This window comes from Scophthalmus maximus, chromosome 2 (genome assembly GCF_022379125.1).
Source record: "Scophthalmus maximus strain ysfricsl-2021 chromosome 2, ASM2237912v1, whole genome shotgun sequence".
Classification (NCBI taxonomy): Eukaryota; Metazoa; Chordata; class Actinopteri; order Pleuronectiformes; family Scophthalmidae; genus Scophthalmus; species Scophthalmus maximus.
In genome coordinates this window covers 15,175,521-15,192,736 of record NC_061516.1, presented here as the reverse complement: position 1 = coordinate 15,192,736, position 17,216 = coordinate 15,175,521, and the positions used below count along the sequence as shown (strand labels likewise).

Sequence of the window (17,216 nt, the reverse complement as noted above, 5' to 3'; positions counted from 1 at the left end):
ATTGCTGTTTAAAGGCATGATGCAGATTCATGAACAGATTGTCTTCATGGATCAAATATGCAGTGTACAGGTTGTACATGTGCTCATATTGACCAGGACAGGAGTAAATGTAAATGTGAAGCCCAGAGTTGTAAATGTGGTGATTCTCTAGCTGTTTGAGGCCAATTTATATGTAGTTCGTTTGAGTCGTTCCCTGCATGTGCACAGTCGCTGTGATGAGTGTGGGAATCGTTCGATGGAGTAAAGTTAACAGTTCTTTGTGTAAAGGGGTTATTGCTACTGTCACAATGAAGTACTTTGAAGGCATCATGTTGTCTGTGGATTTTATGTAAAAGACTTGTGGTAAAAAAAAAAAAGCTGAAACACTTTATCCAAGAGATATAGAAGAATTAAGGCTTTAAACAGTTTAACAGTATGTGTTTGTGTTTTTGTCTGTGCTTGTGTTACAATGTAGTGTCATCATTTACTTATTTACACTTACTCAGTAGCTTATTGAGGTTTGACTGAAAAGATAAAGATTATCTTTGGAATAATAATATTAACATTGCATTTGTATTTGCAATGTAAATTGTAAAAAGACAGTTAACAGCCGAGTGTTGTTATGCTCTTTTCTTTTGGTACATTTTATTTTTGAACAATTTAACTTTATAATTTGTTCAGTGTAGCATACAGTACATGTTTCCTAGAGGTATGGTTAAATAAACTCTCTGTCTTACTCTGTAATTGACTGTAATTGTCCTGGTAAATATCAGTGTACTGCAATTGTGATTATGTGATTACATGGACCCTTTCAACCCATGCTATGCTCTTACCTCAGGTAATCATACACTGCCATCTAAGCAAACGTCATCATGGCTCTTCATGTGTGGCTGTGAATGGCTGCTTTGCTGCTCACTACTTCCATCCAGTCACGTGTTGTTGTTGTTGTTGTTATTCTGCGTCCTTACCAACATTCCTGTCTGGTTTTACCACAGGGCTCCGAGTCGGAGTCAGTGAACGGACCAGGTAGGGACAGTGGGCTGGCGTCTTCTCGCCTTGAGCCGTCCGCCACGTTGCCAAGCAGGGGAGGTGCAGAGTCCGATCCAGAGACAATGGAGGGGATGCTCTGTCGAAAACAGGAGATGGAGTCCCACAGCAGAAAGGCAGCTAGCAGGTGAGTGTTGTTTTTAGGGGAGTCAGTCAAGTGCAGAGGCCGGAAACTGAAGACTGGAGAGAGATTTCAAGAGTTTCTTGAGTTTGTCCCAGTGGATAATAGACAAATAAATAATGTGCTCCCACAGGTCCTGGCAGAACGTGTACTGTGTCTTAAGAAAAGGAAGTCTCGGTTTCTACAAAGACGGAAAAAGCGCCAGCAACGGCATTCCATATCACGGAGAGGTACCCATCAGCCTTGGAGAGGCCGTGTGTGAGGTAGCCAATGACTATAAGAAGAGGAAAAATGTATTCAAGCTCAGGTAAGAGAGAGATGGCGTCTAAAAAAGGATTTGTGATAAAGTACTGTTGTCACGCTGCTGGACTTCATAAATAAAATAAGAAGATATGATGAAATACTCAAGAAAATGGCGAAATGTTGACGTTAGACTTTAAAGCTCATCACCTCTTCTACTGTGTCTGCAGGCTCGGGGATGGTAAAGAGTACCTGTTCCAAGCCAAAGATGAGGTGAGATGTATAGAACTACTAAAATAAATAAATACAATTTATATTTGTGTAGAAAAAATATCTTGCTTGCGTGCTGTAATTTTGCCTGATGTATAATAACGTTTATTGTCTGCTTAAAGGCGGAAATGAGCGCCTGGATCCACTCCATCCTCGGTTCCATTCCAACAGGATCAGGAGACTCGCCTGGAGGTCCGCGGGCCCTCAGCCGCGCAATGACGATGCCTCCCATCTCCCCCGGCGCAGGTGACGCTGGAGGTGTTACCATGCGCAACAGAGAGGGGAAGGAGAAGGATCGCGAGAAGAGGTTCAGCTTCTTTGGCAAGAAGAAATAGAACACTTGTGAAATCAACAGTGGAAACTGCATTTGTCCAATGTGTAGCAGGTAAATAGAAAAGTACAAACGGTTCAAACAAACACACTGCTCTCAGTGCAGGCCCCAAGGAATCTCTCGACAGCTACTGTACCGTATGCAGCATTCAGAGAACTTTGTTTTCTTTTCTTTCTCTCCCTCGCCGGTTTTACCTGTCATTGGCTTTTTTGATCTCCCGATCCACATTTCACATTTAGCTGCACCCAACAATGAAAGCCCTCATCCAAAGGCGAAGTCCGCCAACCAGCAGAGCCTAGTCTGAGTCAGTAATAGTCATACGCTGGGATCCAGGCCCGGTTCACTTCCAATCCACCAAATCGGCTCCTCTTCAGCTTGAACTTTTCCTTTTCAGTGAGTCTTCACTAGCAGAGTCGTTTTGATGCTGTGTCACTAATAAAACACTGGATGGTGGCTTTCCACTGGGGTGCACTCTGGTTTTATTTCCTCCACTTTTTCTCTCTTTGGGAAGGATCACATCAGTCTATTTTTCTGTTCTTAGTATTGATGTTATTAACCTGACCAATATTATTGCTATTATTATTATTATTATTGTTATTTATCTTTTGCTATTGCTGGTTTGAGAAAACAAATCTGACAGTAGATAATCTTGATCTATGTTGTGGAGAGAAATACATTTAGTTAAACTAGTGGAAAATGTTGGGCTTGCCCTTGTATGTTTTTTTTTTTTTTTTAAGGAATGACAGTTGTTGAGGTGTTTTGAGAAAAAAATAAAACTCTTTCAAGTTTTAGCTGTGTGCAGTAAATGATCACAACTTTCACTGGGAATATAATATGATATATATAAATATATATTTAATAAGTGGTTTTATTTTTTATTTTATCTCAAATTTTGCCTGTATTTGATTATTTCTTTTGAGTGGTCTTTTCTGCTTGATTTCCAACATTTCTTTCTGTACAAAGCAGAGAAGATTAGTTTTCTAGTGCGTGCGTGCGTGCTTGTGTGTGTGTGCTTGTGTGTGAGAGTTGTGGTGCTGTGGATTTTGCACTTTTATGTTATTCCTAATTAAGTGCAGCCATGTGGATGCTGCTTTTGGTATGCAAATGCAGACGAAAGCCAGACGCAAAATCAAACTGGAATTTTTTCATAAAATACGCTCTCTTTTGCTTTTGGTTGTTAATATATGTAAGGTGACATTACCAATGAAGTTTCTCAAGACGGTTTTTATTATTTCTGTTTCATTCTCCTAATAACTATTTCTGTTCTCTCTCCATCTGCTGGTGTGAAGGCGTGGGGTAGTTTGTAGATAAAAAGCTGAAGCACACGTGAGCAGGACAGGCGGACAGCTGACAGGGTCTTATTACAGGTGAAGTGAGGGGTGTGGAAGTGAGATTGGACAGGCAGAGAAGAATGCGGTTTATGTGCTCCCCGACAGAGAGAGGTGTACTGAGCCTTACTTGAACCCACTACAGATACACTGAACCTCCCTTTTTTTTACAATCCCACCTTCCATTAGAGAAATATTTCTTAGTACAAGGACCAGAATGTTAAAAATGTGCCCTGTGGCAATGATCGAACATGTGTCAGTGGATTATATATGCAGGGACAATATGAATCAACAGAAAACCATGTAAAGCTAAAGAGGGAAAAGTCCTAAATTCTCTTTTCTCTCGCATATGTGGCATGACTTCATGTAGGTTTATACTTGTGTCTGTCTCATCTGTTCTTTTGTGTGTTGATGTGCTCTGAAAACATAGATCACTTCATATTCAGGGTTGGAGAGCAACGACTTCTCAGTAATTGGCATTTACATTAATTTAATGTATTAAAAAAAGATATTTAGTCTTAAATACTGTTCTTGTTTAAAAGGAAAGGGCATTTACTGTAAATTTTGAGACTAAGCATTAGCGCAAGACTACTGAGACTATTGGAAATTGTTGGTAACTGTGTTTATAGTCAGTTACTTAAATCCAAGTGTTCATTTGCCTTTTGTAACAGCCAAAAAGCTAAAGGAAGTTACAGTACAAGTAGGTTGCTGGTAATCAATAATTTGAAATGTATTACATTTTGAAAGTGGCTCTTTAAAGCTGGTACTTGACTGGATGCGTACAGTACCACGTCTTGGAGGGCTGGTTAGTTCACAGGAATGTCGCACCAAACTTTGGTTGCAGTTTAGTCAGGTTGGCCTTATTCTCCAGTCCCAAATGAATGTGGAACTGTTGGTCAAATCAGAGGAGTATCTGAACGTCCACTTGGAGACTTCAGTTGACCGCACCTGCTCCAAACGTTATCAACTCTGCCTTGTCCCTGTCAGGCGGACTTTGCATCCTGGGTGTGTGACAGAGCTCCTGGGGTCAGTCTAGTTTTAGCCTTAAACCAAAAGCTGAACAGGTTAAAAAGGTTGTTGCATACATTGGTGAGCCAGCGCAGTTTGCGTACTTTGTGCACAATTTCATATGGATCATTCTCCCCCAGTTGGATGAGCCGTTTCTCTAAGTTCTGGACATCAGACATCATCCATCCGACGTTTGGGAGCTCAAGTTTATAGCTCAGTGTATTTTCTTATCAGCCCATTTGAATGTGCGATGATTCAAATTAGTTTGGCCAAATTGGCCATGTGAAGCAAAAATATTATACTTGACATACTGTACATGAGCTCTCTCACTCACGCACACACTCACACATTAATACTGTACTGTACATTCAATGCAGAATGACCTTGGCGATCCAGTCTTGTGGAAATGTCCTCAGCCGGCTGTGACTCGATGTTGCAAAGGCATCCTTTTAAATATGAGCAGAGCGTCGGATGTGTGCTTGTTATTGATGTCAAAGAGATGAGTTTTTGGTTATGAGAGTACTTTTCACACTGGAGTACTTAATGAAGAAAACCACTTTTATTTGTTGAGTATTAGATATGAGTGAAAACCGACTGGTGACAATTTTTGCTTCCTTTTTTAGAAGAAGGCAGGATATTTGCTGTCTAGTGGGAGCTTGTATTTTTTCATCCAGTAGTCTGTCTTGCAGCATTTGATAAGCCTGTCCGACTACCTTCAATTCTCATTACTTTTGACGAATGTCTGTTCCTCCCTCTGTAATTCAGAGTTGTTAATACCACTACTATTATTAATTGCTATTATTATCATTATTGCTACTGTTGTTACTATTACTACTACTGTTACTAATGCGACTTAGTGCAAAAAGTATAACTGCTGTCCATTTTCAGGTACGTGTCTGTAATACCAGACCCTTCCACACGATGTCAGTGTGCTGTGGAGCATTTTCATTACAAAAATCGAAGATAATGTTTGTTGACTTGTGTATCTACATCTAATATTAGGAATAATAAAACATGGTTTAATGAAAAATATGATGATGGTTTGGTGGGGTTCTTTAATGTTGGAAACGGGTTAGCCAACGTTTTGAGAGAGAGAGAGATTTTTTTGAATTTTAAAACAATGTTTATTAAGATTCACAAGAGAACATCGCGTCCTCTACAAATGAAATGAGAGAAAAAAACACAACAACAAAATAACAGAAAACCAGAATGAATCAGATCATAAACACAGTGAAAGATGAGCTCACCCTCCTCCACTGAACACAGCCGTGGTGAAACACCACTGATTCAAAAACTCTTGCATGTCGTTCATCAGAGAGTGGAACCTGAAGTCCACTCTCACTCTGGCTCTCACCAGAGACACGTACATGTGCGTCAGCTCGTGTCCGGACACATTTCCTGTCCTGTCCTTCCTGCTTTTATCAATCGACAACTTGGCCTGACCAACCACAAAATTCAGCAACTGCCACTTCGTAGCATCTTGTTTTCTGTAGCCAGCACCAAAAATAAAAGCAGTCTCCGTAAACATTTCCCCACAGTCGAAAAACACGGTTTGAGAGAGATTTATGGTCAGTTAAAGTAGACTATCCCTTCATGACAATCTGTTTAAATATTTATCTTAATATACCAACTATATATGGTCAAAAACTAATTTATTTTACACTCTCATAATGTATATTAAATAATGTATATTTATTGTTATTAAGAACATTTTCCAGAAAAATGTTGCCTGGTTAAGGTAATATGTTCTGTTTAACAGAATATGGTAAACAAAGGATGTTAAAACAATAAAATTGTATCGGAAAAAATTATACGATGAATTATAAGACATGGTTGAATATTCAAATAATACTCAAAATGTCAAATTTCAAAAGCGTTGAATGGGGCAGAAAAGTAACATCCCAAATACAATAACAAATTAAATATAAAATAATCATCAATTAACTAAAACTTAATCAGAGCAGGTTTGCAGCATTGTGCTCAAACCCCTGCAGTGGCACAGCACCACCGGTAGGGGGCTCCAGACACCGCGCTCCTCCTGCTCCCTCTTGCCTTAGCAGTCCGCACAGAGGGCACACGTTAGCCCGCAGCCACTTCCCCCGTGTGTCAGAGCAAGATGGCGGCTGTTGTCGAGAATGTTGTCAAACTGTAAGTGTTTGGTCTTTTTGTTCACACCTCACTTCCTGCTCGTTGACACCAGGTCGCACCGTAGCGACTCTCGCACCGTCCGCCGGTGTCGTGTCTCTCGCTAGCTTAGCGACATTATTTCCAGTGACTTGAGAGTGAGGTTAGCCAAAAAGAGCTGCGGGGAACCGTCGTGTCCGCTCACATCCTGGTATGGAAGAGTAAGTTAGCAGACAACGCAGCTGACGAGTCTAATGTACAACATGCAGTGGTTTGAGTGTAAATGTGTTCGATGTAGATATCGTGGTCTCTCTCTCTCTCTCTGTCTCTAACCGAAGCGGTCGCCGCGCTGCTAACGTCGGTTGAGTAGTAGCTAGGTGGCTCGCTAACAAGCTAAAGAGAGTGAACCGCGGTCAGGGCGGAGTGACTGGACGAGCCGTCGAGAATGAATGAACTCTGGCCCTCGAAGATCAGCGCCTCTCATCCCGGGACCGCCGGTGGTGCAAGTCACTGAGGCGTTCACGTCTGTCACTCTCGTGTAGTAACTTCTCGGAAGAGTCAAAAGTTTCCAGTGACCCACACCGAGTTGTACAGAAACGTGCTTTTCACTTCCGTTGTCTGTACAGAAGACTCAGGAAGGAGTGGGGTCTTCATGCAGGCAGTCACTGTATGAAGACCCCACTCCTCCGTATGTTAAGTCTCTGCCAGAATGATCATTTCAATTCAACTCATTAAATCCTGTCCAACAAGTTATAACTACAGCCCCGTGCATCAATACTAGACATTATAGTTAACATGAGTAATATACTCAGATTAAACAGATGTTTGAGTTGTTCTCCATATACAGAGCCTCCAGTTTCCAGTCTGGTATTGACTCAATAGAAGACAGACAACAGAGGGAAACTTTGATCATTCAACAGAATGATTGCATTTTTACAAAAAATGTATAATGTAATGATCAGATTGCGCATTAAAGTTTGTCAACAATAGATTCAAACCTTAATACAACTGCTTTGGTGCTCTACAGCTCCACTGCCATGGATATTGCTGTTGTAAATGTATTATTAACTTTAACCCTATTTATTATTCACCTATTACTTTTACAGTTGTGAGCTGTGCTCACCGCCGTTGATTGCTCTCTGGATGTTGTGTGTGTGATACGATGTATGTTGTTGCATTATGTGTGCCGCCCACACGCACCAACGCTTTTACACAAATGAGGATCCTTGAATTTGAAAAAGTGCCTTGCTCCAGGGCCCCTGACAGCCTCAGTAGCTGCAGCTGTCGGTCAGACGACTGAAGGCAGTGCAGACTTCAGATATCTTGAAAGGGAATATTCATGTTTGAGTTATGTTTATGATGAAAACACGGCGCACTCCTGACTGTGCTGACTACCGAGCTTTTTGTTGTTGATGTACCAACGAGAAAGGAACCTGCTGTGGCGCTCTCATGAATATGTCATGAAGTACGGAGACATTAGTCTAGTGAGTGATCTCAAGGTGGCAGCACAACAAAGAAACTGACAGAGAGGTTCAGAAGTTCAAAGTAAGAATGTACTGTTGTTGTGGTGGTAGCCCCAGGAGTTGCCTGCTGATATTTTTGTCTTTATAACATTATCATCCAGCATCTAACACGTTTTTGTTTGTTGGGGCAGGCTGGGAGAGCAGTACTACAGAGATGCCATGGAGCAGTGTCACAACTACAACGCCCGGCTCTGTGCCGAGAGGAGCGTCCGAATGCCGTTCCTCGACTCTCAGACCGGCGTCGCTCAGAGCAACTGCTACATCTGGATGGAGAAGAGACACAGGGGACCAGGTGAGATACGAAACATGTTCACTGAAAATATTGTCTAAAGCTGAAACCTAAACATTAAGTTTTGACACGAGGTCACGGTAAGGCTCCCAAAGTGTTTTAAAGATTTAAGAGTTGCACGAATTGGTGGGAAGGAAATGATCGGGGGGAAAGTTCAGAAAACAAAAGAAACACTTGGGGCAAAAAGTCATATTTAACATTTAAACAACAAACCAAACTGCTGATTTATATAATCCAGCTGTGCCCCTCACGAGGCTCAGAGGGCTAAGTGAAGAACAAATAAAAATGTTCTTTCCCCCGTCAGTTTATGAATATGTTGCCATGTTCTGTTTTCGAATCGTTAGTGTTGTTTCAATGAATCTGTTCTGCTGCTTCTCAGGCATGGCCCCAGGGCAGCTCTACACCTACCCGTCCAGGAGGTGGAGGAAGAAGCGTCGATCTCATCCCCCAGAGGACCCACGACTTATCTTCCCCCCTGTCAAGTCAGGTACGACCACAGCATGCAGCTCAGCTCAGCCCTTTTTACCGTTTCACCTTTTAAAGAAAAAGCTATAAAAAGGCTTTGCTTGAAAGGAATATCATAAATATTTCATGGGCTGGTAAAAATTACATGTTCTTGCAGTAGAGTATGCTAATGTTCTTGTTTTTCTGCTGGCATCTATGCGTTCATAGAGCTGGATGTAGGTGTGAAGAAGGATGCTCTTATGTCGTCGGACGGCAGCAGCCTGGAGGCCCTGCTGAAGGGAGATGCCTTGGAGAAGCGCACGACCGCAGAGCTGCGAGGGTCCGAAGAAGATTCAAACACGAGCGACTACACCGGAGGCCTGAACCCTGCAGCTCGGATCAGAAAGGTTCTTGTTTTTTCGGCATATGATATGTTTGGAGTCAAGAAAATTGTTCAACTCTCCAATTATTTGCCTGATTTTTTCCTCATTGCCTCTTACATAGAGAATCCTCGAGCCAGATGACTTCCTGGACGACCTAGATGATGACGACTATGAGGAAGACACGCCTAAAAGAAGAGGCAAAGGGAAAGGGAAGGTAGATAACTGCCTTTGATAGAATACACCTTCTCTGTCTGTCTGTCTATCAGCAATAATCTAAATTTCGATTCACAAAGTCCATTCAGATTCAGTTACATACCAGCGTGGAAAGTTAACTTTATAAAATATGAACATGTACCAGCCGCTCCCACATGGTGAATGTTCAAATTCACCATTTGTTCAATGTTAAATTGTTATTGTGTGTCTGAAATCTAATGTTTCCGCGTTTACATCTGACCAGAATTTGTCTGGAGGCTGGAGGAATAAATTCTGTATTTCTTGTACATTCAACAAATGAAAAACAATATTACTTGATCATGAAATTTTGTAAAATGCACATTATAGAATAAATTGGTTTATAAAACTCCTTGGCAGAAGCTAAATTACTAAAACGTGACACATCTGTAGACATTTCATTACTTTTTATTTACTCCCAATGACTGTAATAATTCCTGTGTCCTCAGGGCCGAGGAGTGGGCAGCAGCAGGAAGAAGCTGGACACGGCAGCACTGGAGGACAGAGACAAGCCGTATGCCTGTGACAGTGAGTCCTGACGGGGGGGAGCAGAGCATGTGAACTTGAGTCAGAGTAGAGCGTCACTGCAGATGTTAATAGCTGTAATGATTAGAATTTAAAAAGAAAGACTTTGGCCCAGTCCTCATTTTTTATCCTGTTCCTTCACATCCTCTCCCTAATCTCTTCACGTTCTCCTCTGTATTCCCGTCTGCTCCTTCTCAGACTTACTGTGTGTGATTGTCTATAAAGCTAGTTGAGGCTTAGCTGTTTTGTTTTTTGTTTGTCATGATGATTTCAACATTTCCTATATACTCGCATCTCAATCTTTCCATGGGCAGGGGGCAAAGGGGGGGGTGTTTCCGTCTCTTCTTTGGTTTTTGTCGAACTGAGTATCTGTACTGCTCGATGTGTTTTATTTTCCTCTTTTTATGAAGCATTTTCACTTTCAGCTGCAGTTCTGAGTCGGGCAGCACTGACCGACTGATCCTCTGTCGGCCTGTTTCTCTGAGTCTCTGTCTGTGCTCTCCTTCTCCTTCTCTTCTCTCTTCCAGACACTATCAAACAAAAGCATATTTCAAAACCTTCTGAAAGAGGTATATTTCTCTCATTCTTTATTTACTCTAGTCTGCCTTGTCTTTTGTCTTCACTGCCTGTTAATTTATTTTCTGTCCGTTAGTTGATTTGACCCATTTTGTTGTTCATTTCATAGCGTGAGTGTTTCCGTTCTGCGCCATTTTCTTTAACGTAATTAACTAGATTTAGAGAAGGTCAACACTGTTATTATACACCCAAATTAAACTGTAGTCTCTAATCAGACAATGATATGAGCCCATAAAAGATGATCTGTGGCCCATGAAAGTCAATCTGGCCTTGAACATCCCACAGTTAGATAATCTAGAAGCTGAATCCTGTTGCTGGTTTTTTTCTCTCTCTCTCTCCGTGCTTTAGTCTTTATTTAATGTGTGCAACTGCATTACAGATTTTCTTGTCCTTGTCACCACCTCTGCATCCTGTTACGTCTCATTCCGTGTCTCATGTTTGAGAGTGAGCTGCCGCCTCTGCTTTTAAGTCAGTTTGATAAGTGTTTGACCTTTGGGGAATATTTATTTTCTCATCTTTCTGCCACTGCACACGATCACCCAGCGTGTGACTAGCTGTGTTTTCTGCAACAAGATGCTCTGGAGAAAACAGTCCCGTAGAGTAATCACCCCTTCAGACGGCAGTTAGAGGAAACGGGTACGCTCTCCTTTTGAGGGAATGAAAAATGAGGAATTATGGAAATGAAAGAAGAAGTTGTTTGTCCTCGGGTGTTATCTTATGACAAACCTCACATACCCCCTGTGACAACAGCTGCTCACAGTGGCGTCTTTGTCCTCCCTTAAGTCAAATAATCCTCTTTACGCGATCCCGTTGGCTCCTCTCTTACCCCTCTGATAATGGAATATAAACGCAGATTAGACTCAGACATTAATATTTGGAGCAGTGTCGAGATGTCAGAGATTAATGTCAATCTACAGGGGTCATATACACTCGCGACATTTTAGAGAGATGGATGTATGAAGTTAAATCAGACGGAACAAGTGCATGTCTAAGTGTATTTCAGTGTTACTCCACTATGTCGACACCGGTGAGGCGCTGCGCGTCAGTTACTCATCTCTAATCAAAGACGTTTGTTAAAACCAGGGTCGTGAATATCACACACAACTTTGCAGTTACTGAGAGTCTCATTTCCTAACTGCTGACGTGTGGCTGAGATGTTATCTCGCTGTGCTACCACAGAGGATGTGACGACGCGTGTCCAAAAACATTGCCTCGCGGCATGTTCTTCATGCTCCCACAACTTCTTCATCTTAGTACATGCCGACACATCACGTCATTGAGCAGACCTTGATATTAAAGTGCCAGTATTGAGCTTGTCAGGTTTTTCCCCCTATTCCTTTACTGCGTCATGCAGCCTTTTTTGTGCAAATAAAAGGTCTGCTAGGTTACAAAGTCCTGGCAGAAGGGAGTCCAACTCACCTAGAGAGAACACTCCTCCCGAAGAGCCTGAAAAAAACTAGCCATCGCTAATTGTTTTCTGTGGCTACGGTATTGTTTACAGCTGATCTGGAAGCCTCTGAGTAAAGGGTGTGACATTTCGGACACACACTCTTAAATGGCCAACCAATCGCAAAAGAGTGGATAAACTCACTGCTTTTTTTAGGAAGGCGTGCCGAGAACGAAAAGTGTTAGCACCCCAACTTTAAAGGAATAAGCTCTAAAAGGCCAAAATACGGGCACAAAACAAAAAGAGACATGGAGCAGTTTGGCTTCTAGATTTCCTTTGGTGTGTCAAATGTTCCTGACGTCACCAAGTCAGTCAGGCAGAATATTTTGGAACATGTAATGTTTGTCTGTAAGGTCGTCACAGACTGTAAAGATGAGTTGCTTTAGACTTTTACAGGTAAGCATGTCTTGCTATCTCCTGCCACCACAAAATACTGACACACCAGCCTACAGAAGTTAAATCTGTAGGCTGCTCATGTACAATATATAAATCTGTGTTTTAGATGGGAAACTGTAGAGCGTCATCTGAAGATACGATCATAGTAACACGTCTGCTACTTTCAGCAGTTCTAGTAATAGTATATTTTGGTCAGAAGTGCAAAAACCACCACACTAACGCCATAGAGAAAGAGTCACCCTCTCCATTAGTCACCCTCCCCTCACCACTGACTTTGTGCGACATGGTCGTTGCTCACGCTTTTCGTCGTTTTCATACACGTTGTGTTTCTGGTGTTGGTGGCAGTCTGTGGGAAGCGTTACAAGAACCGTCCTGGCCTGAGTTACCACTACGCCCACTCCCACCTGGCCGAGGAGGAGGGTGAGGAGAAGGAAGAGACGGAGATCAGCGAGCCCGCTCCGCCGCCGCCCGACGAACCTAAAAGTAAGTGACGGGCGCTCGAGGTTCAATCGGGGGGCTTTCTGGGGTGTTTTGAGCTGCTGTGCTCATTGAGAACTGGCCAGTCGTATATGTTGTCTTGAGTAAGTGTTCACTGATGCACCATGGGTGTTTTAATCTCTCTTCTCAGCTCCCAAGAAAGGACCTGACGGTCTCGCGTTGCCCAATAATTACTGTGATTTCTGCCTGGGAGACTCCAAAAACAATCACAAGACGGGTCAGTCAGAGGAGCTGGTGTCCTGCTCCGACTGTGGACGCTCAGGTACTTTACTGAGAATTAGTACAGTAGTACAGAGTTTATCTACACAGATGTAATTGTAATAATAGGAGCCATTTATGTTTGCTGTTGGCATGTTATTTTGTTATAGATCTTGTATTATTTGGGATAACGGGTGGTGTTTTTTAGATGCACAGGAAGGGGTATACATATATATACATATACATATATATACATATATATATATATACACACACACGCATATATATATATATATATATATATATGTATATGTGTGTGTATATATATATATATATATATATATATATATATATATACACGTGTATAGGTTACAGGAAATGGTAGACACAGGTAGAGGGAGCGCACACAGTTCTCACCAGGCCAGCTTCAGTTCAGAACAGACCTCACCAAACCGGATCAACACGCTACAGGCTACAGGTATATAATCATCTTGTATGTTACTATCTGCTCAACAACCTAAATGAACCATAACTGAAATACTTAGAGTGAAAACATCTGTTGTACTGGGTCTGCGTAAGAACACCTTCAACTACCGGTGTGATAATGGCAATTTAGGACAAAAAAAGGACATTGATGGAAAATGGCCATTATAATCTTTGTAAAAAAAAGTGGTATATTAATTTTCCTCCACACAGGCCACCCATCCTGCCTGCAGTTCACCCCTGTGATGATGGCCGCCGTGAAGACGTACCGCTGGCAGTGCATCGAGTGCAAGTGCTGCAACATCTGCGGCACCTCGGAGAACGACGTGAGCTCACCCTCTCTCACTCATCACAGCGTACTGTGTGCTCCCGACCCCCCGGGGTTGAGTAGGATCCAGGTCGTTTGGGCCCGAGGGCTGAAGTGTTTGTTGTTGTCTCGTTCATTCCAGGATCAGCTCCTGTTCTGTGATGACTGTGACCGAGGCTATCACATGTACTGTCTCAACCCGCCCATGTCCGAACCTCCAGAGGGTGAGTTCACCACGCAGCTTTACGGCATTTATCAGACCCCCGACAGCCTCGAGTCGGACGACACTGAAATGTGTCTACTTGTGTTACTGAGGGTGTTTTCACACCTGAGTCCGAAACCTAGGTTCATGTCATTTTTTTTACATTGTTGAAATTTGATCCGATTAGTTTTGGTCTCAGGTTGCAAATTCAGGGAGCACACTAGACGTTTTTTAAGACATACAGTACGTCGTGTCACCATCACCAACGTTAACTTGACATTGATTGGTTTGTAGACAGGTGTGCGTATGACATGTAGTCTCACTGTTTCAATGGAGAAAAACTTCAATATCATTTAGGTATTACTACCAGCATCCACAAATCGGGGCGCGGTACTCGACAGTAGTTCTAATGTGCCAAATGAAGGCCTGCAAAAATAACATTTAGATATTTTGATCCCTCCTCCCCATATGTGGTGCCGAGCCTCCTTTTGCTTCTCGACTTATTTTGCTTCTTCTCGTCTAATGCTTTTTTTCAGCGTCATGTAATTGGTCTGAAATACTTAAAAAAAGTTTTTTCACACTGCAAATGGACAGAACCAATGGTTCAGTTTGATCTGGACCAAGAACTCCCTATTGGTCGGACTAAATTTGAGTCTGTTGGTCCAAAGCACCTTTCACTCCTAATGTTTTAGTTAAGACTGAACTGAAAAGTCTGACAGTCCGGACCAAACAAGGTCCTGTAGGTGTGAAAGCGCCCTTAGTCAGTACCTTCTGAACATGTATGAGTTACTTGTTGGGTACCATTTGGAAATTTCCGACACTAACCGATCTGTTGTTTGCCCCTCAGGGAGCTGGAGCTGTCATCTATGTCTGGCCCTGTTAAAAGACAAGGCCTCCATATACCAGAACCAGGACGCCCCGCCATCGTGATGGCCGTCCCCGCCCGCACGCTGCCACGTCACCCGACCGTCCCCCGCTGCCACGTGGTTGTACCCCTTCCAAGACAGATGATGAAATCTGAGCTCTGACAGGCTGACCCCCCGAGGGAGGGGTTTCCAGACCCTGCGATGAATTGTAAAAAAAGGGAAGTAAACCGAACCAAACTGGCCTCACTTCGCTTCAGATATGACTGTTACACAGTTCAGAGCTCAGATTTAGCCCCAGAGATATATGCCACGTAGCCAATTTGAGCAGTAGTGAATTTCCAGACACGCAGCATTAAAAGCCAAACTAGGACTTCCTGTTTCCGCCTTTTTACACATCCACCTGTACCAAGTGGGTAAACCCTCGTCTCTGTCCTACAGCATAGAGTTTATGACTGGAGCAGAACTGGAGCTCGTTGGACTGAAGCAGCATGCCAATGCTGGCTCACTGTTCCAAAAATAAGACATTTTATAGTATTTATATATTTCTATGGTATATAATAGTGTTAAGTATGTACACATTGGAAAAAGAATGGTAATGTAATGGTCTTTATATATTAGTGTCCATCTCATCATAGTGGAAAAATCCACAGCCATTTATTTTCTTTTAATGGCGTTGCTGATATTAGATGATTAACTTTAGAGTCACAGGGATAAGCTTAGACTGTAAATGATTTTCCATCTCGTCCACTGGCCGGCCACGCACGCACGCGAGCGTGCGCTGCCCGCGCTGCCCGCGCTGCTCTCGCTGCTCTCGCTGCTCTGAGCCCGGGAGGCTGCACGAGGACGCAGTGGCACAGTTCATACTCACACTTGACTTGAAAAACCATCTGCAGTCACATGCATGTCTGGCCCCTTTGACAGATGTGGTGGTATTGTTATGATCATGCAAATTCTGGTAAAATCTGAAAGATGACACTTGCACTATCAGCCAGGTATCAGGATTAAAAGCCTTCATGTTCTGTGTTCTAGCAGTTCGCTAATAATACAATGTCCAATATTTGCCGATGTAGTAACGCCACCAGATTATTGTCACATAGTCGAGGACTATGCGACCTTGCAGATGGCCACCTGCTGAAAGTGAGACTCGGTCTGTTTAATCTCAGATGGCAGATCATGTGCGATATTGTAAATCTTCTTTCTCAGAAATGATTACAGAGAGATCTAGCAGTTATGGACGATGTGTATATGTTTAGATAGTCCTGATAGAACAACAGCTGCTTTTTGTCACTGCTTTCATAGTTTTATCATGCAACGGTTTCCTTCTGTAGCGAGGCTAAAAGGTCTGGCTGAGCTGCCAAAGCGGTAACTTTACCTCAGACAGAGACAGTATTTGAAGGGTCGGAACACACCGTAGACAGACCGGACAAAGGCTCGAGGCAGGAATAGTGATGACGGCTGTGGCATCTGCTTCAATAACCGCGTATTCTACATTTAAACAAGTGCATGCTCAGTACACATCTGCGCGCTACGTTGTCGCCTATGCGTTAGGTGGGCAAAGGTGTCGGGAAGTGGTGTAATATAAAATTAACCGTGCTGTCATGTCGTTTCAATAGTCAACTAACAATTACCGAAGCATTACACAAGTATAACTTGGCTTTTCTTTTCTCATCACGTTTTTTAAACTTACCGTTGTAGAAACAGCGGCGGCTACTAGAATATTTTTGCTGGTTGTTTTTGTACTCATCGATGTTTGCGTACCTGATGTGTGGGGACGTTCTGGGACTTGAGTGGAAGTACCTTCCTAGTAAATCCTGTGATCGGCCGAGCTGCTCTCTTCCAAACCTCTGAACAACAACAAGCAAAGCCCATAATGTGAATAGGAGGCAAACTTTGGAGCTGCACGTCGAGCGCTGAAGTAACGATGGACCATGTATGCAATTTACAAGCCGCGCTCAGAAATGTCATAAACAAGATATATATAATTATTTTCTAATGCCATTGTATATTTTTCTTGTTCCCAACTTTGGAAGAGAATTGTTCAACACAAAAAAATGTTTTAGCCAAGATCACAGGTTTACTCAGTCGGTGAATTCTCTTTGGGTGGACTTTCATTTGGATTGTGATGGAATGTTATTGTATGGAATTTGTCTTCAGGAAAATAAAATACTAAGCACTATAACCTGCTGATAGTTGTTTCCTTTGTGGGGATTTGATAGGAGATAGAGGCTAGAGGAAGCCCAGGAATAAGTTGTATGTCTCCTGTCGGTCTTACACTGTAAGGCAGGGCAGAATAAACCCATTAGAGATGTGTTTTATTCCAATAGATGGCAGCCAAGGTCTAAATGTGCTCTCATCACTCAGCCTCCTGCTCCACCTCAGTCTGCTCGCTCTGTGCCATCT

The 17,216-nt window shown here is 42.6% G+C and overlaps 2 protein-coding genes across 10 annotated transcripts in view; both read left to right on the top strand.

Annotated features, from left to right (window-relative positions):
* The window catches only part of LOC118301545 (spectrin beta chain, non-erythrocytic 1), a 45,732-nt gene extending 40,376 nt beyond the window's left edge, over nucleotides 1–5,356 (top strand). For all 7 annotated transcript variants that reach the window (XM_035627157.2, XM_035627155.2, XM_035627153.2 and 4 more), the window contains 4 exons: nucleotides 975–1,153; nucleotides 1,281–1,454; nucleotides 1,618–1,660; nucleotides 1,780–5,356. In XM_035627157.2, the coding sequence (XP_035483050.2) occupies nucleotides 975–1,153; nucleotides 1,281–1,454; nucleotides 1,618–1,660; nucleotides 1,780–1,992 (609 nt within the window). In that variant the 3' untranslated portion in view covers nucleotides 1,993–5,356. The remainder of the gene's footprint in view (nucleotides 1–974; nucleotides 1,154–1,280; nucleotides 1,455–1,617; nucleotides 1,661–1,779) is intronic.
* A 989-nt stretch (nucleotides 5,357–6,345) lies between these two features.
* Nucleotides 6,346–16,995, top strand: dpf2 (double PHD fingers 2). 3 transcript variants are annotated; one of them, XM_035625127.2, is made up of 12 exons: nucleotides 6,346–6,472; nucleotides 8,103–8,263; nucleotides 8,640–8,747; nucleotides 8,933–9,111; nucleotides 9,209–9,301; nucleotides 9,768–9,846; nucleotides 10,371–10,412; nucleotides 12,608–12,745; nucleotides 12,891–13,022; nucleotides 13,655–13,767; nucleotides 13,891–13,972; nucleotides 14,798–16,995. In XM_035625127.2, the coding sequence occupies exons 1-12, from the start codon at nucleotides 6,441–6,443 to the stop codon at nucleotides 14,878–14,880; spliced, it is 1,242 nt and encodes a 413-aa protein (XP_035481020.1). In that variant the 5' UTR covers nucleotides 6,346–6,440; the 3' UTR covers nucleotides 14,881–16,995. The 3 variants fall into 3 exon arrangements, with proteins under 3 accessions (XP_035481020.1, XP_035481023.1, XP_035481022.1); XM_035625129.2 differs by lacking the exon at nucleotides 6,346–6,472 and adding an exon at nucleotides 6,503–6,669; XM_035625130.2 differs by lacking the exon at nucleotides 10,371–10,412.
* The last annotated feature ends 221 nt before the right edge of the window (nucleotides 16,996–17,216 follow it).

Bases quoted from the DNA above. Each gene is read 5' to 3' on its own strand.
- dpf2 (XM_035625127.2), top strand. From the start codon at position 6,441: ATGGCGGCTGTTGTCGAGAATGTTGTCAAACT. The intron at 10,413-12,607 runs GTATATTTCTCT...TGTTGGTGGCAG, and splicing joins TTCAAAACCTTCTGAAAGAG to TCTGTGGGAAGCGTTACAAG. The intron at 13,023-13,654 runs GTACTTTACTGA...TCCTCCACACAG, and splicing joins CTCCGACTGTGGACGCTCAG to GCCACCCATCCTGCCTGCAG.